Genomic DNA, 27,041 nt, shown 5'->3' on the forward strand with positions numbered 1-27,041 from the left:
GGAGAGAGAGGAAGCTACATTCAGTTTTGAATGTGATAGAAATTAGCAATATTCCAAGAGTCCTTGCCTAACTGGAATCTTGCAGCTGGATTCCCTAAGATGTGGTTCGCTGTAAGTCAACGTATCCGAACATTGAACAATTAATTAAGTAGACGAATTCTTATAATTCTTCTGCCAGTCTGCCACAGGCTGATTTCATTTTTCTTCGTTGTAACGTGTAATTTTCTTATAATACAGAAGGAAAGAAACACCATATCACCTTGATTTCCTCGAATGCATGTCCTTAAGCATTCTTTCTGTAGTGGTGAAACTAATTACGGTAACTTCAAAGTGTTTAGTTACATTCTGTATATACTGATACAGTTTACAAAATTGACGACGATGAGGAACACGATCGCCATGAAGATAACATCAGAGGTTTGGGAAACAGGGCATAGTTTCTCACAAGGTGCAGTGAGCAATGATAATCATAATTATCGAGTACTGAGTACTGCACCGTCTTCTTGTTCGCTCAGATGCATGTCCAGATGGAAGAAGAGCAGCAGAGTTTGGATATGAAGTGTGGAAAACCGAAGCCTCCAAACAAGAAAATGGATGGTGAAAATTTCAGGGCCATTGATACAAGTAGCAAACATGTGTCGAAGACATATAGAAGAAGTCCAAGTAAGCAAGGTTCATAATGAAAGGAACTATGAAAGCACCCTGCTAAGTTTTAACACAAACCCAAGAGCAAAAAAACTGTGGGTAGCTCTCAGCTAGACTAGAAAAAGCCTGTTTTAAGGTAGCAAGTTTTTAATAACCTGGAATCTTAGGCTCAATGATTTTAACAGAATATTGGCCCAAGGATATCCTTTTCTTCCTACTGTGTTCTCAGTATGTTATACCTACAGAAACTAAAGCATTACCCAGTGTGTTCTCTAGGCATATTCAACTTCAGGGTTACCACTTTCTCCATTGTCTGCATTAGCTTCCTCGATCGTTTTTTTGGATACATCTTTGGCCACCTCTCTGGAAACCTTCAAGAAGTTCCCCAGCAACCTCTGATCTAGAACCATATTGGGAACCTGCAGAGCAAAGCTACTAAGTAAAGGTAGCACAAAGACGCATGGATAAAAATAACCATATAAATGCAGAGAACAGAGCGTGACCTTGTCCCCAAAGAAGATTTTTGTATTATCAGCAATGGCCTCGATAAACTTAAGCTCAAGGAACTGTGGAGTGAGCTTCAACTTGTTTGCTTCAGCTTCTCTCATAACTCTAAAAATGGGAGAGAATACTACCATTAGTCACACTTGTATTCTACCAAATAGTAGGCTGTGGTTTGAAAATAAGAACAGATGTATTTACTTGTAGAAATCAGCATCTGCAAGACTCTTCTCCCGAGCTAGATACATGGCATTTTCGATTTCTTCCTGCCTCCTGGAACTATCTTTCTCCATCAACTTCTGTTCCATGAGAATCTTACTGACATTAGCATTCTTCTCAGCCTCACTGATAGCCATCTTCTTCCGGGTTTCTGCTTCTTTCTCCACCACTCTCTGTCGCTCTATAGCAATTAAGACCTGCAAATACAGCCCACACGATATGATGATGGATGCACTAATCTTAAAAAAGGAAATTCCTGTGTAAGGTAGATTTAGAGTACTTACTGATTATCTTGTGTGCTCGCAGCAAAGGTAGGAATGAAAAATTAAATAAAAGAACTGTTCTTATCCTTACCTTGGTCCGCTCTTCCTCCATCTGCTCAAAGTTTCGTCTGATACTATCAGGGATCTTCGGCTTTGTGACACGCACGTTGATGATTTCGATACCTGGGGCATATTTGGTACAGTCAACCTGAAGAGCGTCTTTCATCTTCTCATCAATCTGGAACAGAAGTGTATATGAACAAATAAAACCATTAGTTTGTGGATATAACAAAATGAGATCAAATAAAATAAGGCCACATTATTATACAACAAAAGGGCTCACTGAAACAACCCAAACGAGATGTTCCAACTTCCAACATTTGCACAAGGAGGAAATGACCCTAACAAACTAACTCCCTCAAAATCACTGGAACCTTAGTATATATGTAAAATACCACAGCACATAATCAACAGCTACTTTGTGGAGAAATTACCCTAGAAAATACGATTCACCCCTAGATGGACAACATAAAATCCAATTCCCAAGCCAACAAAGACTCTTTTCTAAGTATGCCACAATCCTCTGGTTCATATCACCAAAAGCAAACAAAAGTACACTACTGATGCAGAAACATACATGAATAAATCATTGTATAGACTTTTTAACACATTAGGAAGTTTAGCACTCCAGCTTACCTGATCAAACACATCAATATAGACATCTTGAAGAGAATTCGAGCTGCAGAACTGATTGATCTCATGATGAATTTTGTCGTAGATCCATGTATTGTCATAGTGTACACCATAATTGAGAAGTGTCTCATACACATATTCCTTACGCAGCCTGTTTACAACCTGGAAAGAAAAAAAAACCAATCAGTGAATATAAATTATAAATATTTGCACATTACAAAATCTCAATTGAGTAATATCTTGAAATATCAACGGAGTAATGACTCATAATGTGGTACCTCAATCTTCTCAAAGTTGATCATGACACCCCCTTTTGTACCACAAGGAATGTCCTTCACCTGCAAAAAAAATACCAAAGTTTAAAGTAAAAGAATGTAAAGACAAAATTCTCAATCTTCATAAGTTAGATCAGAAAATTACTTGATCGGTCTGAAGGGTGACTTGAACAGGTTCATACTGGGTTATCAGAGGCAACTTGAGATGAAACCCTGAATTATAAAATAGTGAGAAACAGGCCAAGTTAAAGCCATATGCAAGCAAGTGAGAAAATGTTCAATGCAAATTACCTGGATCTGTAATAGTCTTCAAAAGAGCACCTCCCCTCCAATAAACCCCAACATGACCTTCCGGGACTTGGTGCAAAATTGAAAAGCTATTGCTAATGGTTGATACGGATGGCAGCACTAGCTGTAATCATCAGTCCATCCAAATTTAAACATTATAAGCAGCAAGCATGTCATAGCAATCAGATATATTACAGCCATAATTCTCAACCATGCTTCACAACTCATTTCAAATCCAACCGCAACTAACAAGAAGTTCACCAGATCAAGTATTTTAACTATGAAAGTACATTAATGACTGCTTATCTGTTTTATTTTCGGCTAGTAAACCATCGAACCTATATTCTAGACACACAGGCCAATAACAGATTCACGGTCTGTTTTAACTATTAACACAAGCCATGCATCAAATTCCTGATAGAAAAACAACATAGCTCCAAACACATAGCAATGCTGCCGAGGTATCGTTGCATTACACTAAAATGAAACATAATATGGAAAATTGATGAAGTTACCATGTGCATTTTAATACCTACACTCAATTCTCTTTGAAAAAAGAAAAATTAGTAACTAAGGAAACGAAATTAACTTGATAACTCTGATAAAGTAAATTCGAGTATTCGACTAAATTAGAGCAATTAATCAAAAAATTTAACAAACTGGCGAGCATTTATACACAGTTACTGAATCAAGCGCAAAATTAATGACCTAAACTGCGATGCTAAAAAAAATCGAAAAAAAAAAAACAAGAGAAGCAAATCAAAGGTGAAGACCTAGTTTGATGAAAGCGTTGAATAGCTGTAAAAGAGAGGAGAGCAAAGTGTGAGGGAGAAGAGTTGGTTACCATAGAGAAGATGGCGAGGAAACCGACGAGGACGAAGAGAATGGAGGAGGATTCACCGCCGCCGCCACCGCCTTGGCCCGGAGGCGGAGGACGAAACTGAGGAGCTCCTACTCTCTGCTGCTGCTGCTGATCCATGGCGGTTCGCTTTTCTTCTCACAGTGAGAGACTTCGCTTTGTGTTTAGGTAATATCTGAAGGGAGAGTAATAATGGATCGGGTTTCGGATCGCGAATCGGGTTGATGACGACTAACTATAGCCTGCTTACACATGGAAGTTGATGCCAACCGTATCGGATACGTCCGTATGCGTATCCGTATTTTGTGTAGTATACGAGCCCAAAATGCACTATTGGCGGCGCCAGGCTAGTACCGCCAAACTTCTCACCCAATTAAAACCTTCTTCCCGCCAAAATTCCCTCCCCAAAGAATCACCAAATCAGCTCCGTGTGGTTCTGCTGCTCCTCCGTCGCCTTCGCCGCCGTTGGGACTTCACTGAGGACTGATTATCTGGAGTTTAACTAATTTCATGACTAGAGGTTAGAAAATTGTAAGAACACCAAAGCATACATACATACAGAGGATCCCTAGCCTGATGCCAATAACAATATCTTAATAATCAAATTACCAAGAGTTGTTTGTATGCACTATGTACTCTCTTGCTTTGAATAGATAAACTAGACGTTGCCAGATATCATGTAACTTGAACTGTGCACGAAGTTTGATGATTATTAATTTTAAGCTATGTTGCACCGACACGGCCTGACACGTATCCGACACGCCACGTAGTGTGTCAGAAAATGTTGACTTTTCTGACACGCTGACACTTTGACCGACACGCTATGTCACCCTCCGACACGCCACTTCATCAATTGTACTTTTAGAAAAATAAAATTAATATAGGCCCACATGTCGTGGAAAAGTCAACATATGACGTCGATCATGATTGAAATTGATTTCAAAATTTGGACCATGTTGATGAGAATTAGAAGTTTAGGGACCAACATGATTAAAAAAAAGTTTAGGTATCAAATTGATTTTAGTACCAAAGTTTGAGAGGGTAAACTGAATTTAATCTTAAAATTAAAGAAAATAAAACAGAAAAAAATAGAGTTTCTTCTCTCTTTTCTGTTGTTTCTCTTTGGCCATTGATAAATGTGTGTATTACTAGGAGGGAGGACTGGAGAAGAAAAAGAAGAGGTGAGTTCGAAGCAGAGAAAAATAGGATTTTGGGAAGAGGTGATTTAAGCAGAGAGAAAAGAGATTCTGGCTAATGATCGAGGCTTTCTGTTTTTGGAGTTTTATATATGTTTGAGGAAAGTTTTTGAATTTTTTGGGTTGTGGGAATTTTTAATGGGGAAGAATTATGGGGTGTTTAGTATCATAAGTAGTTAGTTTACGTTATTAGTTGAACATGCACCAGAGCTGGAACGCCGAGGAGAAGAGTGAAGGATTTTGGTGCTTTAAGTTTATACTGGGTTTATTAAAAAACAAAATCCGGATCTTTTTTACCAATAAGTTAATGATATTTTATATTTTTAGTATTTATTTTATGTATTAAATATATATATATATATTAATTATTTGCCGTGTCCAAGTCGTGTCGGATCTTACATTTTTAAGAATTTTCGTGTCGCTGTACGTGTCGCGCCAAGTCATGTCGCCGTGTCAGTGTCGGTGCAACATAGATTTTAAGTCTCTTTTTGCCTTTTGTTTTAGGGATGAGAGACAGATTGTTTGGAATATACAGACTGTTACCTTGGTTGCTTGGCTTGATCTCGACAGATTTCCTAACTGTTGTATGATATTATTAAGATACACCATTCCTTATTCTCATCGGAATATAGGATTATGACATCCTGATAAGAATGGTAATCATAGCAGTTTGATTTGTTTATAAAAGGCTACACAATTTAATTATTTGCTTTGTGGTTTTGGTTTCTTTGGTTCTCAACTCCATTATGTGTTCAAATATGTCTAACAAGAAGCTCTGTCATATAGACTGCCCAGATTGGGCAAGTCTTCACGGAGCCCTTGTTTATCTGTTGCTGGACAAGTTGTTGGAACCCATTGACCATGTTCGCTTTGCAGCAGTTTGCAAAGAGTGGGGTGCAGTTTCAGAAGATTATAATGAAGCAAAGCACCGTTGGTGTAAAAAGAGGTTACTTCCGATGCTCTTGATCTCATCTGCTGAATCCGAAGAAAAGCTAGAACTGTACAGCATTGCCGAAAGAAAAGTCTACAGCAACATTGAGTTAGCATTGCCTTATAGGAAGTCTATGAGGTGTTTTGGCTCCAACCACGACAGTGGTGGTTGGTTGATTGTGGTAGATATAGTTGAGGCTGAGTCGCCATATTTAGATATAACTCTCGTGAACCCTTTCAGAAAAGAAGTGCCACCCATTCATCTTCCTCGTCTTGTTCCTGGTTCTCCATTCAACTATCTATCTGAACAAGGCCTGAAGGTCATATTATCTGGTGATCCCACATTGAACCCTGACAGTTTTGTGGTTTTAGCAATCATTCCATACACTGACAACGTGTCTTACATAAAGGGACTAAACAGTGTTTGGGTTTTTTGGGGATATGGATTTGGCAGTACCGATGCTATAGTTAATAAGAGCAAGATTTACTCGGTTTCTCGGGGACATGGATTTGGGAGAAGGATTCTTTTTTTGGATGTTGATCAGGCTAAAACAAACATGTTCTATCTTCCTGAACCACTATTTCGTTCACCAGGTAAGCTCTATCTTGTAGAATCAGCACAGGGAGACCTGTTGCTTGTTCAAAGAGTTATGGAACCGAAGAAGAATGTGAACGGTTTGCATCACAATAAAGAACTTTGGACCAGCAGCTTCGTTATTCACAAGGCGACGTTCATCAAGAGAGACGAAAAGGTAGACGGACCATGTAGTCCACTACGCTTACGAGGGTGTTCGTTAATTCTAGGTGATGGAGATCGTTCAGCGGCGGTTCAGCTAAACCAGGTAGAGAGCATTGGAGATGAGGTTTTGTTTGTAGGCAACAACTATTCGTTCTCGGTTTTGGCTTCGGACTATCCTGGGACGTGTCAACCCAATTCCATATACTACACAGATGATTCCATGGAAATTGAACTCGATGGAGACGCGCCATATGACATGGGGATCTTCAACCTAGCGGATAAAAGCATCACACCACTTTGTTCTTCTCTAAATCATTCCAAGAGGATTATCCAGCCACCGTTTTGGACAATCCCACCATTTAGTGGACTCTGGTAGCTAGCTTCTTCTTGTTCATTTGTTCCAGACTAGTCTTCTCTTTGATTTCTAAATTTTATGTTCAACAAAGCCTTCAATCTGTATTCGTACTTTGCAGACCATGGCATCCCTTGGTATCTCATCTGAAATTCAAAAAATTATCTCTGAAATCACAAAATGCAAGTTCACCAATACTTGAAATCATGTAACAATGGCCAATGGACCACTTCTCTCACTGATTATTCAAAATTGTGACTAATTTCCTTCCAAGTAACAATGGCAGAATGCATCATATGTAAATACGAGAGTTTTCACTAACGAGCAATGAGATGTACAGTAAGAATTTCATAGGACATACACAATCACAATCAAAATTATCACCTTAAAACTGCTTTGATGCTAGGAAATCAAAACATTACTCGGATGGTATAAAACCTCTTATATCTATGGGATTGTCTTCATTCTGCACACTCAAAAACTAACAACAGAAGACACCCAATGATACTCACCACATCTGAAGTACTCCAAAATATTAACTTATGAAACTGCCAAACTCAGTAGCAAACAATATCCTGCATATATGAACAGATGCAAAAAGAAAGCAGTGGAGGATAGAAGGCATCAAATTAGAACAGTACAGGGAAGCACAACAGTTGGATAACTGACCAACCACATGTCTACTTAACCATTCACCAGTTAATTTCTGGGTTTTGAAACAAAGATGGGTTTCTTGAAAAGATTTGAGCTTTCTGGGTTTTTGAGCTCCTGCAAGTCTGCTACCTTGGCGGCTGTTAAGCAGCGAGCGTTGCGCGCCTTTCATATCTCCGCAAACTGCTAACGCTACGATGAAAAGTCGGTATTGCCCCCACGATCATATTTAATTACGGATACGTTTCCGGGATGCGTATCAGGCTGTATAAATCAGTTTTCGGCCGTATCCGAGAGCACATTCGTAGCCTACAAGGGACCGGACATGCGATGGTATGGCTGGAAATAGCCGGATACGGCTTTATACGGCCCGATACATATCCGTAAATAAGTTGAATCCTGCGGGTAATAAAGACTTTTTGTCTTAAAGAGAAAAGATAAAAAATAAAATTAAACTGAATCCCGCCCCCACAAACCCTTCTCTTATATGGATAGAGTGAATCCACAGAGAGCACCACCTTCAAACCTCACCCGCGGGTGACCAAACATGATATCCCTCACAGCCATGGGAGCCACTCCCACATTCCAAAGAGGCCTCACTGTTTGCTGCTCCGACGCATTCCCTTCTTTCCTCCCCAAACAAGTCCACCACATCAAAGACTCATCTGCCCGGAAACTCGCCGCACGTATCGAGAGGCTCCCGGTAACTCCACGTCACCCCATTCCTCCTCCTTTTTTTACTGTTCTGGTTGGGTAATGATTTAGTTACTGGGTTCAGGTGAGTTTTGGTGAGGACTGTGTAATGAGCAGCTGCGTGAAGCCGTTGGTACACAGGGAGACGAGCCCGGTGGTTCTTCTGCATGGTTTTGATAGGTAAATGGTTCATGCAAGTATATTGAGACCATTGTTTGAGGTGATGTGTGTGTCTTTGGATTTCACTGCTGCTTATTATTCAGCTCATGTTTAGAATGGAGATACACTTATCCGTTGCTTGAGGAAGCCGGCCTCGAGACTTGGGCTGTTGACGTTCTTGGTTGGGGTTTCTCTGATTTAGGTGGGTTTGTCTAATTGTTGGTGTTTGTTACATTGCTTTCTCTGAGTGCTAATTTTGTGTTGTGTATGTGCCAGAAAGACTTCCTTCATGTAGCGTGGCCTCGAAGCGTGACCATTTGTTTCAGGTACAGTTTCGCCTCGCTTGAATGTCTCCTGTCATTGGTATTGTATTAATTTCAAATGATGACGATTTTAGGACGGTTGCATGAACATTAGACTCTATTTTGATATGTTTATGAGTGACTAATGATGATATGTTCATGACAGCTTTGGAAGTCCTACATTAAAAAGCCGATGGTATTGGTTGGACCAAGCCTTGGTGCTGCTGTTGCTATTGACTTTGCAACCAGCTATCCAGAAGCAGTGAGTGCTTTTTGTGGTCTATAAATTCAGTAGGAGTGCTGCATTGAAGAGGGTGTTATATTTAGTGTCATTGAGTTTAATGAAAAGTTTTTGCATCTTCTGTTCAGGTTGAAAGGCTAGTTTTGATTGATGCAAGTGTGTATACAGAAGGCACTGAAAACCAACCAACCTTGTCTAAAATGTTAGCCTATTTTGGAGTGAGTGTTTTCTCGGTAGTCACTTGTTTCGAATCCCTTGTTGTTGGAATTCATTATTGAAATGACTATGTACAATTTTCTGAAACAGGCATTTATATTGAAGAGTTTCCCTTTGCGCTTTTATGTCAACTTTTTGTGCTTTTTCACTGACATACCGTTGAGTACCAAAGTAGACTGGACAAATGTAAGGGTTTCATCTTAAAGGATTGTCATGTTATATTTGTATGCAACTTCTAGAAGTGTTAGGAATTCCACGGATGAAGATATCCTACTGCTGTTGTTTCTTGTAATCTTATCTAGATTGGCCGCTTGCATTGCTTGTTTCCTTGGTGGGAGGATGCACTTGTGGATTTCATGATGAGTGGGGTGTATAATGTTAGTGCCCAGATAGAACAGGTACTGAATTTATTTGTTAGACTTTGACCATTGTTTCCAAATTCAATGGTGCATATAGGAAACTGCGTACCCTTTGCCTTATATTCCAAGATGAATAGTTACTGTTCTACTGTTTAACTTCAGTTTTGTTCTTGCTTGGCCTTCCAATTTACTTTGCCCCTGTGCCAAATATGAGTTTTCCTGTTAAAAACATGATTCAAGTCTGAAAAGTCTGATGAACAAGAGGGATGGTACTTCCATAAATAATTAGATAATTTTACCAAGAGGAATCAAATCAATAATCTTTTGCTTAATTTAATTGGATGATGTGATTTCTCTTCTAAGCCCATGTACCACAAAAAGTGAAGAACAAGAAGTCTAATGCTTTAGGTGCTCTTCATTTTAGAATGATGTCCAAAACCTGCTCTTCATTTTGTCTACATTTTGGTTTCCAGGTAAAGCAGAGGACACTTATCATATGGGGTGAGGAAGACCAGATTATTAGCAACAAGCTTGGAGTGGTAGTACTTTTCTCCTTTCTATAGGCATACAAAAGAACCACCATGTCTGTTCAAGTATATCTGGAAACAACTCTCTAAATCCATTCCAAGAGATATATGATTTTGCAAAGTTTTTGTTTTGAATATTTCATCATTACACACTTCCACGAATGCAATTCTACACCGTTGGATAATTGCATGATTGTTTATACATTATGATGCAGAGATTGCACTCTGAGCTGCCAAATGCTATCATACGACAAATACCAGATTGCGGACACCTTCCTCATGTAGAAAGACCGAGCTCTGTTGTGAAATTGATTGTGGAATTTGTTCAAGAAGCCAAGTGCAAAGAGGTTGAATATACTTCTCAGTTATGAAGGTTTCATTTTCATTTCCGCTTTGTTATTATTAAGCCTAGTTGTTTTCAACATCACCATTTCATGGGATTCACCCTGTCCTATATTTTACAAATTTGACACATCTTGAATCTTTCATCCGTGATACTGAAGTAACAACCATCCTTTGTAGCATAGTAACTTAGTAAGGTATCTGATTCATATATGAATGCATCCTTGTCAAAACTCCAAATAAAGTTGTTTTCGACATATATTCGTGTCATATCGAGACTCTTCATTAGCTGATGAAACAAGTAGTAGTTTTTACTATCATACAACTGCAATCCTGGACTTGAAGTTATCTTCATTAGTGTTTCTCTATTGGTTAAGAATCTCTTTTGAAGAAGCTGAGGGAATTTTCTTGGCATTATTGGCACTATTTTGTTATGGACAGCTTCAGATTATTCGACAATTATTCAGGGACCATTGGAAAGTTGCCAATTTGGTATAAGCCTCTATTTTTTGGTCTTATCTTTGAGAGTTCATACACACTGTTGCATTAAGTCCATAGTTTAGCACTGGGTGAAAATAGACCAATGAAGTAAGAACATAGAAGATTTGGGTGTTTGGTGTCTCAAATCATGTCATTACTCCAGAGTCTTATAGTTTATCTGTTTATGGCTGTATATGGTTGGTGGGTAGTTCACGAGTCTTCATCTCTCAAAGGTCCAACCCCCTAATCTTAAACAACATTAGTTACATTCAGGCTTTATTTAAGTCGTCTATCACTGTATTGTTTTCAAGATTAATTTCCACCTTTTCGGCCATGCATCACGTCAAATTCTTATATTCCGGCTGGATTTTTGACCGGCGAGAGCTCCTTCTAGCCGCATATCCATTGGAAATCTGCTTCCTTGTATAAATTGACAACTAGGAAAAAGAGAACACAAGCAACTAGAAAGTCCCAACATGTTTTCATTCTCCTTAGAAGCTTGTAAATTGTTTCTTAGAAAACAAACAGAGAAATTGAGTGGATTTGTCTTGATTTGGGTTTCCATTGTCACGAAAACAGTAGTGATCTACACTCTTTTAAGTTTTAACACCTCTTCATTTGAAGTGTTGGAAGAGAAGCCTGCAAGTCTGCATATTCTCTTACAGTCTAGCAATGTCAGAATTCAAAGGTTCATCTGGCCGGACTGAATCATGTAAAATCTATACGGCTACCAACTTTGAAAGATTGATGTGACCTGAGCCCCAAGTCGAGAGCTAACACATGAACCTTCTACCTCAAGTCTCTTTCTCCTTTTCCTTCATTTGGCCTGTCTGCCATTGTTTTGGTGCACAACGAATTTGCCAATTTGGAGATTATATATAGTAACTTCATCATGGATTATACTAACATGGTCATAATGAAACATCACCATCTATGTTAACATCACCAATGAAAGAAAATAGGCAAAAATGACACCAAAAATAACAAACACAAGCATTACGTAAATAATAGCAGCAATGCTAGAATAGAGTGGTTCCATTAAATTAAAAAATAAGGGCTCTGGCTCTCATTCATACATATACAAAATCTAAAAAGAAAGATTAGGTTCTTCTCTACCCCAACAGAGCACTAGCAGCAGTAGCAGTCATGTATCATCACCACTCAAAATGGGAATCCGATTCCCCAGCTTTTTCACATTGGAGCAAAGAAAAAACAAAGAAGAAAAAGAAAACCCTAATGGGGTTTGCCTCTGCACAGTCCAAATGTCATATCATATTACATCCGTACCCACCATAAGTCCATAACCATTCTGAATACTGAAGTAGTGAACTCTCATCCACATATCAAATCCCACCAATCACTCCCTCAACCCCATAGCAACAAAAATGCGGAAAAGCAGAGAGTTGCTGCTGCTGCGATGAAGTGAGGAGCTAAACCAGGGCTTGAATCAGTGAAAGAACTCGTTGGGCTTATTCCAAAGACTGATGGAGTTGTACTGGGGGTTGTTGTACCCGTGGTCGTGCCGTTGGTTGGAGTTGCGGTTGGGGTTGTGCCTGTGGTTGGAGTAGTGCTTGGTGTTGTGCTTGGAGTTGTGGTGGTTGAGTTTGTGGTGGAATTACTGCAAAAAATATTAGAGCAACAAAATCCATCATGTAAGATGAGTGAAAGCGTACACTGATTCACTGAATATGGAATTTCAAATAGTAAAAGCAAAGGCCAAAGGGGAAAAAATATAGTCTTCCTTAACAAATAGAGTGACAATGCAGTGAACATATGTGATGCTGACGAATTGAATATGTTGGAGAACAACGAATTTATGAGGTATCTACTTCATGACAGCTCAACTAATGCCATCTAAACAATGCAAGATCTACTTTTCTTAATCACTGTCAAAAATTTCTTATTAACTCCCCCTAGAAAATTTAGTTCAGGAGAAACCCCCTTAAATCTACCAATTTAGGAATCAGTAATTGGAAAGGTACATGTCCAAAGTGAGAGGTTGTTTCATTTGCACCTACCAGTTATCAAACCAATTGAATTGCACAAAGAAAACAGAGGGGATTGATACTCTTGACATTGACAATAGAAAACCTTTCTGGGACTTGCAGATAGAAATTTTTGGCAGAGGTAGATCCCCATAACCCCAATTTTTACTATTATTATTATTATTATTATTATTATTTTTAATCCAAGCAAGGTCAAGATTCAATATCAGACATACAGACTAAAACACATACCTGGCACTTGAAGGATAAACACAAGTGGAACTTGTGGCTGTTAATCACAAAGAACAAAACAGATACAAGATCAGTAACTGAGATTAAGAAAAACAAAGAACTAAATGAATAAGCTGGTAAAGGAGCAGCAACTTACTTGGAGGAGTTTGGCTCTGAGTGGCAGTTCCAGCAAAGTCACAGCTCAATGGGGTTTGACCCTTTTTCTGGAAGTAGCTATTAACAGCCCAGTTGCAGTGATCTTTGATTGTGTTGGGGTTGTAACACGTACCGCTTGAAAGGATTGGTGAACAGTCAGCTCCAGCTCCACAAGCATAGTCCAGTGCCTTCTGAAGATTAGCATCACTAACCCCATCTTTACACAAGCAATAAGTAGCACCTGTTTCCACAAAACCCAGTTCATCAAGACCATCAGTTTCAGTGACCCTTTTTCTCAAATTGAAAAAGAAAGAAACTTTCACTATCAAATTGAAGCAAAACATATTAAAGACTGAAACTTTGATTGAAAAAAAAAAAGGGTTGTAGTGATTTGCAACCTTCACATGAGCAATAATAAGATCAAAGTTATGAAAAACAGGTAAAAGAAGGAGCTGTGGCTTACTTGAATGGCCAGTGAGGGCCAAGAAAAGCACTACATACACTAAAGCAGCCATGATTGAAGCTCAGATTGCAGGTGAAACTTGAGATTGAGTATAGTAAATGGAATCCTTAAAGAGACTAAGAGTTGGTTGGTTGAATGGTTTTTGTGAGAGAGAGAGAGAGAGAGAGAGAGAGAGAGATGGTATTGTGCAGAGTGGAGAATGGAGAATTCTAGTAGACAATCAATAATATTGAGAAGGACGGTGGGTATGTGTACTGATGTGCTTTCCTGCTTTATAAACCTTTTATAATTGAGCTTGTTTTATGCATTATGTGGCCAAATCCATAATTATACTATACCTGAGGTTTTATTTAGAGTGCTGTTGTCATTGTACTTGACTGTAAGCACTATTGTTTTTCTGACCCTTCAAACGGTCATAAACTCATCTGGGTGGTTAAAAGTTAACCCTGAGATGGTTTAGCTAAAGGTTGGTGCTCCTCTATGGGAGACCCTACCATGGAGGTTCAATGGAGATCTTTTTTGGGATGTGTTGTCACAGCACGGTGTATTGGTGTTTTCTTTGATTTGAAGGCATGAGCATCATTATCTCTGTTGGACGCATGTCTTTTCCAGATTGGTCATTTTGTTTTCCTGGGTGTGGATTGCTTCTTTCCTCGTCCTTTTTACTTGTTTCATTCCAAGTTTGTAACTACAACTGCAAATATAAAAGCTTTGAGCGCTTTAAAGCTATACAGAAAGTTAGGCCTTTGTGATGGTAGATCATCCCAGCTGTTGAACATAGATCTTTTCTATTGCCCTTTCCCATCTAAACATTGGCATGCAAATATTGACTCGAGAACATAAGAGCAAAGCAGAAATACTCCACACTAATCAAATACCAATATACCATGTATACTAACGAACTCAATACTTAAGATGAAATATTAATTAAATAAGTTTGTGTATAAAGATTTGATTTTTTTTTTTGGGTTACAAACGGGCCTAAAAAATCTAAAAAGGTGAAAGAAAAAATTACAGAGTAAAACAGAAACATGTTCTCCTAGCTCTTCTAGCTCTAGTAACAGCAGCTAAATCATCAAGAAAAGCTGAAATGACATATAAGGATTCGGCAATTATAAAAAGAATGACTTTCGCATATAAAATTTCTCCCTTAATGAACTATTTCTTGGAATTCAACTTTGCAACTCAAACAAATTCTTTGATAAAGCTAATGAGTTGGACATGTGATAAATCTAATAAAATGTACTCAAGGCCAACATTTTACTCATTATGGTTCTTTATGGAATCTTGGTGAAGTTAGCTTCCTTAATCATTGGTGCATATACTCAATTCTATATACAGCTTGGGTAGTCTATTCTCAATCTCCACACAGAAATGACATTATAACAAACTATTAACTTTCTACAGAAAAAAACACTAATGTCGGTGCCAGACATATGCAACAAATGCTGATTTATTAACATCAACACCTAACGCTACTAATGTAGTGGGAAAATGAAATTCCCAGCGTCAAGTAATTGAACCTTTCTGTTGTTTTTGATGGTGTATGCAAGCCACCATTTTTAGGTGGTGCCAAAAGGAAAAACACTAGCAAGGAATCTCTGGAGTCTGTGGACACTGCTTTTAGGTGGCTTTTGTTTCATGAGTCTCTAAAGAGCAGCTTGATTGGGGACTTGAAATTCCTACCAAAGCTCAATAAAAAGAGAATAATCGGACCACAGAAACCAAAGGCAAGATGCTTCATCTTTCTAGTTCATATGAAATGGAACCTTCAATCATAAAAGGTTACAGTGAAATCAAAGTCTTCCTTTGCTACCTTAGCTGCTATTTAGCTAATGTCCATTCTTTCTATACACACTACCACTTGGGGAAGAAACACATTTTTATTAAGAAAATTCAGGCCAAGATTGAAAGGAACAAAGGTAAAACCCAAAAGGGTTTTGGAAGGTTGGGACTTGGGACCCAGAGAGTGTGATAATTTGATGATTTTGATCTTTACCAACATCCAAACATGTGATGATGTTCTCATCAAACAGTTTGGTAAGCTTGATCTGTTTGGCTCTACCACACAATGACACAATCAATCCCTCTTGCCCTCTTCTCTTATGGGCAAGCCTATATTCATGTTTGACCTCTAATTCGGTGCTTAAATCAGCTGTATGGGTATACAAAATCAGGTCCGGACTTAAGATCTTCAGACTTGGTCGAACTCTAAAAGTTGGGCCTCAATGTGCATCAATGTTGCTTTCAATAAATAGGTTCATATCCTTGGATCACACTATCACACACACATGCAGTTCGGGATATAAAAACTATTAGTGAAAAATTTTGTGCATTTGTACCTTGAGTCAGCCCACTCTTTAGACTCATGTCAAGTCCGACACTGTACATTTATACAAAGCTTGTAAAACAATATATTTAACTTATGCTAGGTTGTTTTAGAGTCCAATCTGTCATGAGTGTAATCATGAGATCCGTATAATCTACTCATTAGAGTATATATACTCGTAGATGTACACACAATTTCTTGTGATCAAGTTTTGGGTCATTCATGTACTGCTGCTAGACCTTGTGGAAAACTGGAAGCCAGAGATTAAAACTGGCTGGGTCAAGACTAAAACTTGCAGAGGAGAAACGGGTCCTTCAATTCAGTTGAATTTACAAACGTGGACCGATCTTGAACTAGCAACACATTGGCTTCCTGCAGTTCTGGACCATCCGCTTCAGTCTAAGCCAACTTTTCAACAAGGAAATTGCAAATGCAGACAATCCATTAGTCCCATAATATTACTAATCCTTGGAGTCATTGACGGGTTCATATACATCTGTAATTGACAGCTTGGTAATGAGTACTTGGGGCTTTCTCTAGCTATACTACCGCTCTAGAATACTATATAATGGTGTCCAGGGATCTTAGACTAGCAAGAGTTAATACATACAGATCAGTTTGTTAGTTTTGTTTCCTCTTCCTCGTGGATTTTTCCTACACAACACTTGAAAATACCTTCATGGCTCCCATATTGCTGCTCCTTGTTCTGTTTATGCCTGCTCTACAGATAACAGGTCTGTCTTTCTCTTTTCGATCTTGTATTGCATCAGACAATGGTTTTGATGGATAGTGTAACAAACAGAGTAGGGAATATTTAGTAGTTATGAGACTTTCTGTAACTATATCATAATTGCATGTAGCCATTGTTATCTCTTTTAACCATGTTACCAAATTAAGCAGAGATTTGTGGTTTATTAAGCAAATATGTTCCACTAGATGGTATGCAGGTGATTAGAACAATTCTACAAAGAAAAATGTGTATGATCTGCTTCCTGTGTCTCTTTCTAACGTGATGCCAAGGAACTTTTCATACTGTCTTGAACTCTTGAACTCTTTTCATACATAGTTTTTCATCAGCTGATGAGTCTCAGAGTGATTTGCTCCTCATCAGTTTTGTTACATGATTATTTCAGGTGCACAATCTGCGGGTGTCTGCTATGGACGAAATGGCAACAATTTACCTTCTGATACAGAAGTTGTTGATTTGTACAAAAGCAATGGAATTGGAAGGATGAGGATTTATGAGCCAAACCAAGCAACCTTGGAAGCCCTTAGAGGTTCCAACATAGAACTCATGGTCACCATCCTCAACAACAACCTGCAAGCGCTTACTGATGCTGCAGCAGCTACAGATTGGGTCCAGAAAAATGTGCAACCCTACTCGGCTGATGTCAAGTTCAAGTACATTGCCGTTGGAAATGAAGTACACCCTGATGCTGCAGAAGCTAAATATCTTCTTCCTGCCATACAGAATATTCAGAATGCGGTAACAGCTGCTAATCTACAAGGCCAAATCAAAGTTTCAACAGCAATAGATACAACATTTTTACTCCCTGACTTTGTCCTTCCTTCAAATGGGGCATTCAGCGATGCTGCAAATTCATTCATTACCCCAATTATCACCTTTTTGAGCAACAATGGAGCACCACTTCTTGTCAATATATACCCCTACTTCGCCTATATTGGTGACCCAGTTAACATAAAACTAGAATATGCCTTGTTCACTTCACCAGGGGTAGAACTACAGGATGGTAGTAACGGGTACCAGAACATCTTTGATGCTCTCTTGGACACTCATTACTCTGCTCTTGAAAAAGCAGGGGCTCCCAATATGGCGATAGTTGTATCCGAGAGTGGTTGGCCATCTGAAGGTGGTGATGCTGCAACTACTGGTAATGCAGGAACTTACTACAGCAAATTGATCAATCATGTGAAGACCGGGACTCCAAAGAGACCAAATGGAGCTATTGAAACTTATCTGTTTGCCATGTTTGATGAAAACCTGAAGGATGGTGCAGAAGTTGAGAAACATTTTGGTATCTTCTCCCCTAACAAACAGCCCAAGTACCAACTCACCTTTGGCTAGTGCAGCCTCACAAACATGTTTTAGTTAAACAAGAGTGCCTTGCGCCCATGTATTCTTGTGAAACGAATACAATACAATAAGGATAGATAACCTCACACAACTGAGCAAGAAAATCCCAGGCTTCTATAACCATTCCAGCTTCACACAACACAACTATGGGTATAGTATACGAAACCGCGTCCATTATTTTACTTTGCATCTTTTACTACATGTCAACTTTATGAGAAGAGTACCAAAGCAATGAAATTGTGGAGGCTTTGAAATCAAGGTGTCCGTCCCTTATATAAATGCAAGTATGCAACAGCAGGTTTTGTACATTTTTTTTTTGCATTTAAAACACAGAATTGAGATCTCAGAGGCTCTATATCCTTTCAAAAAAGAAAATTCAACTTAACTAAAACGGCACTGTATTACTACATAATCTATATGAACATTATAATAAGAAATAAATAAGTAAACATGAACATGTCAATTCAACTAACAAAGATCAGGACTTCAATATCATAATGACTTAAAAGAATCCAAATTTATACCAGACAAACTCAAATAGACAGCTGCACTTGCAGGAACAATCTGAAACTTGAGTCATGACAGTACTAAAAGTTCCAAAACAAAAAAGAAGAAGAAGAATTAAATGTAGCAAAGCATCAAGTAAACATCATCAATCAAAAACAAGAAAAAGTACCAACTGCAGTCATGTTCAAACTGGGAGAGATTCAAAACTTACCAAGACCTGTTCAGCAAGCTATGGTTAGGGCTACCAATGCTGAAAAGTGATCTAACTACGATTTTAGGAACTGGTGGATCTTGTTTCCCCCAATCTTATTCTCACAAAAAGTGCAACAGCACTCTAATTCCTGATAAAATCTTTACATGGTGGACATGATTATATATAAATGTTCAATGTCAAATAAGGATACAACAGGATCAAGGGACAAGGCTGCTACAGCCATAATCTACTAGGTGATCAATTCAAGTCAGAATGGTGAATACCAAGGTTAAATGCTTTCAGCATCACATTTCCACAAATAAAACTAGGATTAACACTGCATCATAGCATTAGCATAAGAGCATGATTCAACACTAATAAGAGCTGCACTTGCTTTACGTGTGAACTTTAATACCAAATTGATGACTCACCCAGCATCTCATGATTCATTTGGAGTAGGTTCTGCTGTTTCTGCAAGCCTCCTTTGCTTTAAGCGAAGCCTTCTCAGTTCTCCAGCACTCAAAACCAGGAACATCCCTATACCTGTAAAGTGCGTGCTCTGATGAATGTTTTTGAGCAACATCTAAATGGGGCCTTTCAGCCCAAGAAAACTGATATGGGCCTCAAAGTTGGACCCTAGTAAATCAAAGGTTGGACTTGGACCAAATCCTTAAGTTGGGTCACTCCAGAACAGAGGAATATGCCACTACAGTAAAAGATAACATCCAAACTGCCATTACATATACCCAAATTACCATTCCACCCTCCGCCACTGAACTTCGTAAAACCCTAAAAACAAATCAAGGACTCAGAGAAATACAGAGAGCTCACTTCACTTCACCACTGATGGCGTCACAAATGGCGATCCTCGCCCGGACCCGATCCCTATCCAAAACCCTAAACCCAAAACCTAGCTTCTTCAAGACCATCACCAACTTCTCCTTCCTCTCCCAGGAGCCCCAACTCGCCGCCGCCGAGCCTTCTCCGCCGCCCCAATCCTCCTCCTCCGTCCCGCTCCCTCCGAACCCGACCTCGTACCCCGAAAACTGGCGCTCGCCGCCGATCAACTTCTCGGCGGCGGCCTCTCTGCTCCCCTCAGGCTTCCTCGAGCAGTCGCCGAGCTACAAAATCCAGTCACTCGCGCAAGACCTGGACTCGCCGGGACTGCTCAACGTCTTCGCCGATTGGATGACGTCACAGCGGTGGACGGAGATGAAGCAGCTGTTTGAGGTCTGGATAAGGTCGATGGACAAGAGCGGCCGGCCGAATAGGCCCGATGTGAGCTCGTATAATCACTACCTGATGGCGAATCTCATGAGCGGCGCCACGGCGGCGGATATGCTGGATCTGGTGGCGCGTATGGAGGACTGCGGCGTGGCGCCGAACACGGCGTCGTTTAATCTCGTTTTGAAGGCAATGCACGCCGGCCAGGAGTCCGAGGCTGCTGAGAAATTGCTCCAACGGTTAGCTCCCTGTGGAAAATGTATCGAATTTCGTGTGTCAATTTTGTGGCTGTGTTGATTTGCGGTTTTTGATTTCCGTTAGATGAATGTTTAGTGAGCATTTGTGTTGATGTAATGTATCAGGATGTTGCAGACAGGCAAGGCCTCACCGCCTGACGATGAGTCGTACAACATAGTTGTGAGCTTGCTGTTGCAATCGCACCGAAATGATGCTGCTTTCAAGTATATAGAATTGACTTTGAAGTCTGGCTATATGGTGACAATGACGGTATTCCAAGATTGTGTACAGGCATGCGTCAACACCGGGAAGTTAGATACTTTGGTTTCGATAATTGACAAGTGCAAGGTTTACTTTTTTTTTTTTTTTCTTTTGATACCTAAGCTATGTGGAGTGAGGGTGGGAATTTTAATTATTGTTGAACTAATTATAGTTTGCTTGTGTGATGGTATCAGTCAATGGATCAGAACAAAGCTCTTTGTCCGCCATGGAACTTGTGCAACTTTATTGCGGACGTGGCTTTGCAGGTGGATAATAGCAAGTTAGCAGTTCATGCCTTGCAGTTTATGGCCAAATGGATTGCTAGGGGTGAAGCAGCAAGGCCAGCTGTTTTTCTGCCTGTAGATGAGGGATTGCTTGTGTCAGCACTTCAAACTGCTGGCAGGACATATAGTACTACTTTACTGGATGTGTCGTGGGCAATCTTGCAACGCTCTTTGCGAGGAAAGAAGGTCCCTAATCCTGAATCTTTCCTTGCGAAGATATCTGCCCTTGCATCGCTGGGGGAGCTGCAGAGAGCTTTTCGTACTCTTTCTGAGTTTGAGAGTGCTTATGCTAATTCCGGCAAAGAAATAGAAGAGGAATTGTTCTGTCCATTTACCTCTTTATATCCATTGGTTGTGGCATGCTCCAAGAATGGTTTTGAAACTTTGGACACGGTATGTTATTTTTCTCACTGCTGCTACCAAGTATTTCTAATTACGTAGATTAATAAATTTAGACCATTCTTAGCTCTAATTCTATGTACACACCGTATTTGGGTACTTGATAAAGATTTGTGATGCCATTGTGCATCATATAGCTCTGTATACATAAGTGCCATCAATCTTTTCTCCCTCATTATGGATCAGTGATGAAAAGGTTTATCAGGCAATACCCTTGAATAAAAAGAAAAGGAGGAAAGGAGGGAGCATGTCCATTATTCTGTTATACTTTTTATATTTTCTCGTTTGAAGAATACATCATGGGACCTTAATGTATGCAAATAATAATTGTTCCTTCAATTTTTTTCTAAAAGGAAAAAGTATGTGATGTTCCAGAGGACTGTAATATACTATTTCACACTGCATGCGTTTGTATATATATTTCAATTGCGTCTTTCTAACTTTAAACATATCACTATTTCTCAGGTGTATTTTCAATTAGAGAGTTTGAGCTGTGCAGACCCTCCTTACAAGTCTGTTGCTGCTTTGAATTGCATCATATTAGGCTGTGCAAATATCTGGGACCTTGACCGTGCTTACCAAACTTTTGAGGCAATTAGTTCCACCTTTGGATTGACCCCTGATATTCATTCTTACAATGCTCTTATGCAGGCTTTTGGAAAGCTCAAGAAGGTAACATTTCTGTGCTTTTATCTGTCCAAGACCTTGCCAAATCACTATGCCGGCCTCTTCTGTTTTAGTGATATGCATATGAAAAAAAATTACTAGTAGTTGTGGCATATGCTTTGGAAGATGTGTTCTGGTAGTGCTATAATTTGCATCTTACTAAAATAGTTCTATGATGTTTGACAGACTTCAGAAGCTGTGAGAGTATTTGAACACTTGGTGAGTTTGGGTGTCAGACCCAATGCAATGTCATATTCATTACTTGTAGATGCTCATCTCATCAACAGAGATCCAAAAGTTGCCGTTTCTGTAGTCAAGGACATGGTAATTTGATCACTTTTGTAATCCATGAGTTCACATTCAGTTTCCTTTGTATGTTTTTGCTGCCTCTGCAGAGAAGCTTATATTTGTTTCACATCTTTGGACAGGTAAAATCTGGGTTTAAACCTTCAAAAGAAACACTAAAAAAGATCAAGAGGCGATGTATGCGAGAGATGGACTATGAGAGTGATGATCTTGTGGAAGAATATGCCAAAACGTTTGACCTTCGAATGGATGGAGAGGCTCGCAGGAACAGATTGTTTGAACTTAAATTTAATAGCACTACGTATGCATAATAGCAGCCGGGTTCACTGAGTGAAGATGCCGTAAGAAACCATTTAACATTCTTCAAATGTGAACTCATCCCCCCTTAATTAGGTCTCTTCTTCAACCACTTCCATGACTGAATGCTTGCTCTTATAGGTCTGCTTCACTGAGATTGGAAAAATCCGACAGAACATGAGATCCAGCTCCGTCTGGCAATGTGACTTTCATCCGTATCTGTATATTACTGTGTGCTCAATTTTGATGATTTCGTCGTCTGTATTGTTTTTGTGCTTTTTTGAGGAAGATTGAAAGAGCTGTAGATTGTTAGACAGAAAGAAAATATTTTAGCGTCGCTAATAATTATGGGATGATTATGTCTCATTCGTTTTTTCATGACTTTGCTCTTCAGAATATCTCTGTTACTGACTTACTGAATATAGTGCGATTTTTGTCTCTTGACATTTCTTTTTTCGTTCTTCCCGAATAAAGTATAGAACGTAACCAAGATAAGCAATAAAAACATCAGTGGAAGAAACTAAAAAACCAAAACAAATGGAAAAGAAGTTTCAAAGCTGAAGTTAAGATCGGTTATACTAGGAACAAGAAATTTGTGGATCAGAGATGCATATATCCATTGAAAACAAGGCTTGTGAAAGATGTTGATGAAATTGAAAGAGGGTATGTCAAAAAATGACATAACATTGTATTGAAAGACAATGCTTTTCTCTTGCAACAGCAGTGATCAATTCTCTTTGCAGATCACTTATAAATTGGTGAGCATGGTACAAAAACAGTCAAAAGTTCAATGAGCATTTTGTAATCTATTATCTATAGATGAAGCCTGTGACTCCATAGATATTATTTTCTCTTTCCATTCTCTCTCGGATCTTTTATTTCGCTAAAAAAATCCACTGCGATCTATGTAAGTTGACCCATCAATGTCAAACAGCAGCATCAATTTTTACTTGCAGCACCCTCATCCTATGCTAGAGCTCTTATGATGTGGAAATGGCAGCAGCCTTCTGAAATAGAACATATGATGCATTGTATGTGAGCTCAATCCAAAATGGTTACTTCAGATACAAAAGAAAGAGTTAAAGATTGTAAACTCCTTACCTTCTTTTGCTCTTCCAAGTTTGCTTTTATCAGGGAGTAAATGGCAACACCAGCAATTGCTATTGCGGTACCAATTCCAGTTTGTGTAGAGATCTTGTTGCCTGCAGGATTTCATATATGTGAGTTAATCAACCATGGTAACCAACAGCATCATAGTACAGAGTTCAACAAAGAAGGATGCAAGCAATTACCGAAAACAACAATGGAGAACCCGATCACAAAGACACGTTTCAACACATTTCCAACTGCATGCGTTAGTGGTGCAACTCGTTCCAAAGTGTTGGTAGCAAGCTGCAAATGAAACCCAAGAACCAGTTTATAATGAAAAAAGGGCACTCAAATATGCATAGGATGAACGCGCTATATATAAATGTATCAAATACCATGCATGTTTTCGGTTGTATGCAGTAAGTGTGGAAATGGTTTACCTGATTGTAGAGATGATAAAACATTCCAATCCAGAATAAATCAGACAAGAATTTGTAAATGCCTACTTTGGCAATCGCATCTCTAAAACCATATTGCATCAGTTTGGGTCCTTCAATCTGACATCAATACAACGCATTCAACATTTGTCTTTGGTAAATGAACCATGTTGCCAAACTTAAAAAGCCGATGTGTATGAAAAGAAACAAACTTACAATTAGTGCTGGTGGGATGCAAACCAAGAGAGCGATTATTGAAATGTAGGCATATACATTTGTACTGTCCATTCCTGTCTGTGATTTCAGGTGATATTTTCTAATTATTAATGAAACAAATAATGAAGAAAAAGTGGAAAACAGAAGTAATCAAATTAGTTGATGGCTTGATGCCTGCTTACCATGGCCTTTTTGGAATAGATACTTCTGTAGGTGAATGCAATGTTTGAAATCATTGCACTACCAAAGCCAAGCCAGTTGAAAGAGAGTTCAGTGAGTGATGCCATTGACACACCTAAAACACAAGTTAACTTCAGTTGTTTGAACTCAAGGCGTGTGAGAGAGATAACATGAAAAGATGAAAGAAGATGAAAGAAGAAAAAGTTAGTTACCAATAACAACAGGGGCTAATGAGAGCCACAGGGACAAGGGAATGTGATGTCCCAAAACAAACTGAGAAGCAGAAGCATTGAAGAACGGCTCCAGGGCTGTTGAGGAAGAGCACACATCAGTAAGCTAACAGTAAACTAGTTTGTTTCAAGACAAAAATGATCATCATAAATAAAGGTAAACTTGTTTTTTGTGTCTCATTTCTACTAGAATTTCAAAAGCACATATCAGTAAACTAGCAAGAGCACTATGCTTGCTAATCACAATCCCATTTACCGGACTCAAATAGAACTACTGCAACGTTCATTTACAGAATGAACATTGACAATGTACAACTAGTAAGACAGTAGTGAGATATGCCTTTGCATTTCAATTTATTGACCAACAACAGACACTGATGAATGAACAATCCAACATTTTTTATAGCATTTATACCTTTAATGGTGTGTGTAAAAGACACAGCAACAGCTGCAAAAGAAACATTGGACATGACATGTCCGAGAGCGTGACAGAATGCGACTGGGGTCAGCAGTGCCAGTTGCTCCTTGTCAATGGGCTGGCCAACAATTTACACGATCTAGTCAGTAACAGCCATATTATGACTTTAAAGATCGAAGATAACAATCAATTGCAGAAAAAAACTAATACTTACAGCACGCTTCGGCAAACCAACAGACCAAGAAACAAGACAGTATACCACTCCCACAAGGAGATGAATAACAGAAACAAAACTGTAACAGGAATCAAATCCACCAATCAATCTTGTGATCAAACAGTAAAAAAGGCTCAGTAAAGAACTTCTGATTCATTTGGCAAAGGTGTAACACTTACTATGGATATGGGAAATAATTGTAGACCTTTTTGTTCAGTATATTGAAGATAACATTCAAGAAGTACCTGAAATAAAACAAAAAGCCAAAAAATCATGAACATATATCTGCATTAATCACCATCATCACACAATTTAATTGCAAAATAGGGAAAAAAAAATACTGATTACTTACCACATGAAGAAAAAGAAGCCAGTAATCAAGAAAGGAAATCTCTCCAAAAAGCCCTTTGACCTGCACTCAAAAAATCACAAACTCATTATTAATATTCAAAATGGTTTGGTTTATAAAAAAAATACAAAAGCAACAGAAACCAAAGTAAGAAAATAGAAAGTCCCAACCCCTCAGTAATCTCAATCTCAGCACCATCAGAAGCAGCCTTCACCACGGGAAACTCAACACTCCCTCGCCGTCTCAGGTGTTGACTCCAGCCGGAAACTCCCGTTGACAAAGCCGGAACTCTAAGTTTCTCCGGCAACGGCGAAAAAGCCAAGCTTGGAGAAGACAGAGTCCGAGTCTTGAGGGCAACATTGGAAGGTGAAATCCTAGTGGATGATAAGTAAAGCGAGGAAATTTGATTAGTACGTATTGGGGAGCGAACTGGGGTGATCATTGAAGCCATTTTCAGAGCCCCGAAACAAAGTGTCGACGAATTTGAACAGGGGTGGAGTACGTAAGCAAAAACAGAGGAATTGTATTAAAGCAATATATGAACGGTGAAAACGAGGAGGTGGGTTTGTTTATAATATAAACGATGAACGGAGAAAACAGAGAGCAAGAAGAAAAGAAAAGGCAGCCCGTTCTTTGTTTATGGAAAGAGATATCACAGAATCCACAAGAACTTATTGTTTGGTTTTGAGAAACTGCAACACAGAATCTGAACACCCAAGAGTGTGATTAAGTATCAGAGATCATAGAGGTTGTGAAAAGGTGAAGGTTGACAATAATGAGAGAGAGAGAGAGAGAGAGACTGGTAACTACTGAAGAAGAAGAAGAGGGTGAGAGAGACTGGTGAAGAAGAGTGATAGGTGCATTTAGCAAGGCTGTTGTTTCTTGTTGTTTGTCTTGTAGCTTAAGTTTACCCACCAAACTTGAAATGCTCTTTGTTTGTTCATGGTTGTCTTTGTTGCTGTAAAGGGTTTATAGACAAGATGCTTATGAAGTTGTTGGGCATGAAAGCTTGGTGTTCATGAAGGACTAGATCAACCAGAAACCAAGTACATTAGTCAATTTATGATTATGCAAAACATTGATGTGGTGACAGTGGTGTAATATGAAGGACAACTCAAATATTGTATATGAGGCCTACAGGCTCCCATATTTAGTTTTATGTACTTTTTATTAAAAAAAAAAAAACTTAAATCTCTGCTACTATAAAGTCAAGCCCTCAAAAACTTTATCAAATTATGAACTTCTATAATTACTCTTAATGAATCAACTAACATAAATAAAAACCAAGGGTTGTTATAGTAAAAACAAAATAAAAATTAAAACAAATTAAATAAACAAATAATCA

The 27,041-nt window shown here is 38.9% G+C and overlaps 7 protein-coding genes across 8 annotated transcripts; 4 read left to right on the forward strand and 3 right to left on the reverse strand.

The window, feature by feature from the left end:
- Positions 1-626: 626 nt before the first annotated feature.
- LOC101312433 (erlin-2-like) lies at positions 627-3,888 on the reverse strand. Its single transcript, XM_004297194.1, has 9 exons — positions 3,729-3,888; positions 2,888-3,008; positions 2,742-2,809; positions 2,600-2,659; positions 2,325-2,483; positions 1,720-1,866; positions 1,348-1,562; positions 1,149-1,257; positions 627-1,064 (listed from the first exon to the last, which is right to left on the reverse strand). The coding sequence occupies exons 1-9, from the start codon at positions 3,861-3,863 to the stop codon at positions 918-920; spliced, it is 1,161 nt and encodes a 386-aa protein (XP_004297242.1). The 5' UTR covers positions 3,864-3,888; the 3' UTR covers positions 627-917.
- A 1,809-nt stretch (positions 3,889-5,697) lies between these two features.
- On the forward strand, positions 5,698-6,984 carry LOC101313014. The gene has a single exon (XM_004298329.1). It carries the CDS (start codon positions 5,698-5,700, stop codon positions 6,982-6,984), a length of 1,287 nt encoding a protein of 428 aa, XP_004298377.1.
- A 1,192-nt stretch (positions 6,985-8,176) lies between these two features.
- On the forward strand, positions 8,177-10,509 carry LOC101313306 (uncharacterized hydrolase YugF-like). Its single transcript, XM_004298330.1, has 10 exons — positions 8,177-8,314; positions 8,390-8,484; positions 8,568-8,665; positions 8,740-8,789; positions 8,932-9,027; positions 9,135-9,224; positions 9,313-9,408; positions 9,525-9,620; positions 10,055-10,120; positions 10,324-10,509. The coding sequence occupies exons 1-10, from the start codon at positions 8,177-8,179 to the stop codon at positions 10,477-10,479; spliced, it is 981 nt and encodes a 326-aa protein (XP_004298378.1). The 3' UTR covers positions 10,480-10,509.
- A 1,403-nt stretch (positions 10,510-11,912) lies between these two features.
- Positions 11,913-13,970, reverse strand: LOC101312719 (glucan endo-1,3-beta-glucosidase-like protein 2-like). 2 transcript variants are annotated; one of them, XM_004297196.1, is made up of 4 exons: positions 13,766-13,970; positions 13,304-13,543; positions 13,168-13,204; positions 11,913-12,548 (listed from the first exon to the last, which is right to left on the reverse strand). In XM_004297196.1, the coding sequence occupies exons 1-4, from the start codon at positions 13,815-13,817 to the stop codon at positions 12,296-12,298; spliced, it is 582 nt and encodes a 193-aa protein (XP_004297244.1). In that variant the 5' UTR covers positions 13,818-13,970; the 3' UTR covers positions 11,913-12,295. The 2 variants fall into 2 exon arrangements, with proteins under 2 accessions (XP_004297244.1, XP_004297243.1); XM_004297195.1 differs by having other exon boundaries at positions 13,304-13,881.
- Positions 13,971-16,684: 2,714 nt separating this feature from the next.
- LOC101313207 (glucan endo-1,3-beta-glucosidase-like) lies at positions 16,685-18,775 on the forward strand. Its single transcript, XM_004297197.1, has 2 exons — positions 16,685-16,828; positions 17,228-18,775. The coding sequence occupies exons 1-2, from the start codon at positions 16,774-16,776 to the stop codon at positions 18,178-18,180; spliced, it is 1,008 nt and encodes a 335-aa protein (XP_004297245.1). The 5' UTR covers positions 16,685-16,773; the 3' UTR covers positions 18,181-18,775.
- Positions 18,776-19,735: 960 nt separating this feature from the next.
- Positions 19,736-22,938, forward strand: LOC101313504 (pentatricopeptide repeat-containing protein At1g26460, mitochondrial-like). The gene is made up of 7 exons (XM_004297198.1): positions 19,736-20,352; positions 20,476-20,698; positions 20,806-21,288; positions 21,760-21,966; positions 22,147-22,284; positions 22,389-22,607; positions 22,705-22,938. Exons 1-6 carry the CDS (start codon positions 19,736-19,738, stop codon positions 22,575-22,577), a joined length of 1,857 nt encoding a protein of 618 aa, XP_004297246.1. The 3' UTR covers positions 22,578-22,607; positions 22,705-22,938.
- A 301-nt stretch (positions 22,939-23,239) lies between these two features.
- On the reverse strand, positions 23,240-26,538 carry LOC101313792 (triose phosphate/phosphate translocator TPT, chloroplastic-like). The gene is made up of 12 exons (XM_004297199.1): positions 25,867-26,538; positions 25,700-25,759; positions 25,527-25,592; positions 25,348-25,426; positions 25,131-25,251; positions 24,698-24,793; positions 24,488-24,600; positions 24,306-24,383; positions 24,093-24,209; positions 23,856-23,955; positions 23,665-23,765; positions 23,240-23,570 (listed from the first exon to the last, which is right to left on the reverse strand). The coding sequence occupies exons 1-12, from the start codon at positions 26,145-26,147 to the stop codon at positions 23,544-23,546; spliced, it is 1,239 nt and encodes a 412-aa protein (XP_004297247.1). The 5' UTR covers positions 26,148-26,538; the 3' UTR covers positions 23,240-23,543.
- Positions 26,539-27,041: the final 503 nt, after the last annotated feature.

The sequence above is a fragment of the Fragaria vesca genome, linkage group LG4 (genome assembly GCF_000184155.1).
Source record: "Fragaria vesca subsp. vesca linkage group LG4, FraVesHawaii_1.0, whole genome shotgun sequence".
Taxonomy (NCBI): domain Eukaryota; kingdom Viridiplantae; phylum Streptophyta; class Magnoliopsida; order Rosales; family Rosaceae; genus Fragaria; species Fragaria vesca.

Bases quoted from the DNA above. Each gene is read 5' to 3' on its own strand.
- LOC101312433 (XM_004297194.1), bottom strand. From the start codon at position 3,863: ATGGATCAGCAGCAGCAGCAGAGAGTAGGAGCTCCTCAGTTTCGTCCT. The intron at 3,009-3,728 runs GTAACCAACTCT...TGATGATTACAG, and splicing joins TCCTCGCCATCTTCTCTATG to CTAGTGCTGCCATCCGTATC. The intron at 2,660-2,741 runs GTAATTTTCTGA...TTTTTTTTGCAG, and splicing joins TCACCCTTCAGACCGATCAA to GTGAAGGACATTCCTTGTGG.
- LOC101312719 (XM_004297195.1), bottom strand. From the start codon at position 13,817: ATGGCTGCTTTAGTGTATGTAGTGCTTTTCTTGGCCCTCACTGGCCAT. The intron at 13,205-13,303 runs GTAAGTTGCTGC...TGTGATTAACAG, and splicing joins TCAGAGCCAAACTCCTCCAA to CCACAAGTTCCACTTGTGTT. The intron at 12,549-13,167 runs GTATGTGTTTTA...TATTTTTTGCAG, and splicing joins GTTTATCCTTCAAGTGCCAG to TAATTCCACCACAAACTCAA.
- LOC101313207 (XM_004297197.1), top strand. From the start codon at position 16,774: ATGGCTCCCATATTGCTGCTCCTTGTTCTGTTTATGCCTGCTCTACAG. The intron at 16,829-17,227 runs GTCTGTCTTTCT...TGATTATTTCAG, and splicing joins GCCTGCTCTACAGATAACAG to GTGCACAATCTGCGGGTGTC.
- LOC101313014 (XM_004298329.1), top strand. From the start codon at position 5,698: ATGTCTAACAAGAAGCTCTGTCATATAGACTGCCCAGATTGGGCAAGT.
- LOC101313792 (XM_004297199.1), bottom strand. From the start codon at position 26,147: ATGGCTTCAATGATCACCCCAGTTCGCTCCCCAATACGTACTAATCAA. The intron at 25,427-25,526 runs GTAAGTGTTACA...TTCCTGTTACAG, and splicing joins AATTATTTCCCATATCCATA to TTTTGTTTCTGTTATTCATC. The intron at 25,252-25,347 runs GTAAGTATTAGT...ATTGTTGGCCAG, and splicing joins TTGGTTTGCCGAAGCGTGCT to CCCATTGACAAGGAGCAACT.
- LOC101313306 (XM_004298330.1), top strand. From the start codon at position 8,177: ATGGGAGCCACTCCCACATTCCAAAGAGGCCTCACTGTTTGCTGCTCC. The intron at 9,409-9,524 runs GTAAGGGTTTCA...AATCTTATCTAG, and splicing joins CCAAAGTAGACTGGACAAAT to ATTGGCCGCTTGCATTGCTT. The intron at 10,121-10,323 runs GTAGTACTTTTC...ATTATGATGCAG, and splicing joins TTAGCAACAAGCTTGGAGTG to AGATTGCACTCTGAGCTGCC.
- LOC101313504 (XM_004297198.1), top strand. From the start codon at position 19,736: ATGGCGTCACAAATGGCGATCCTCGCCCGGACCCGATCCCTATCCAAA. The intron at 20,353-20,475 runs GTTAGCTCCCTG...GTAATGTATCAG, and splicing joins GCTGAGAAATTGCTCCAACG to GATGTTGCAGACAGGCAAGG. The intron at 20,699-20,805 runs GTTTACTTTTTT...TGATGGTATCAG, and splicing joins CGATAATTGACAAGTGCAAG to TCAATGGATCAGAACAAAGC.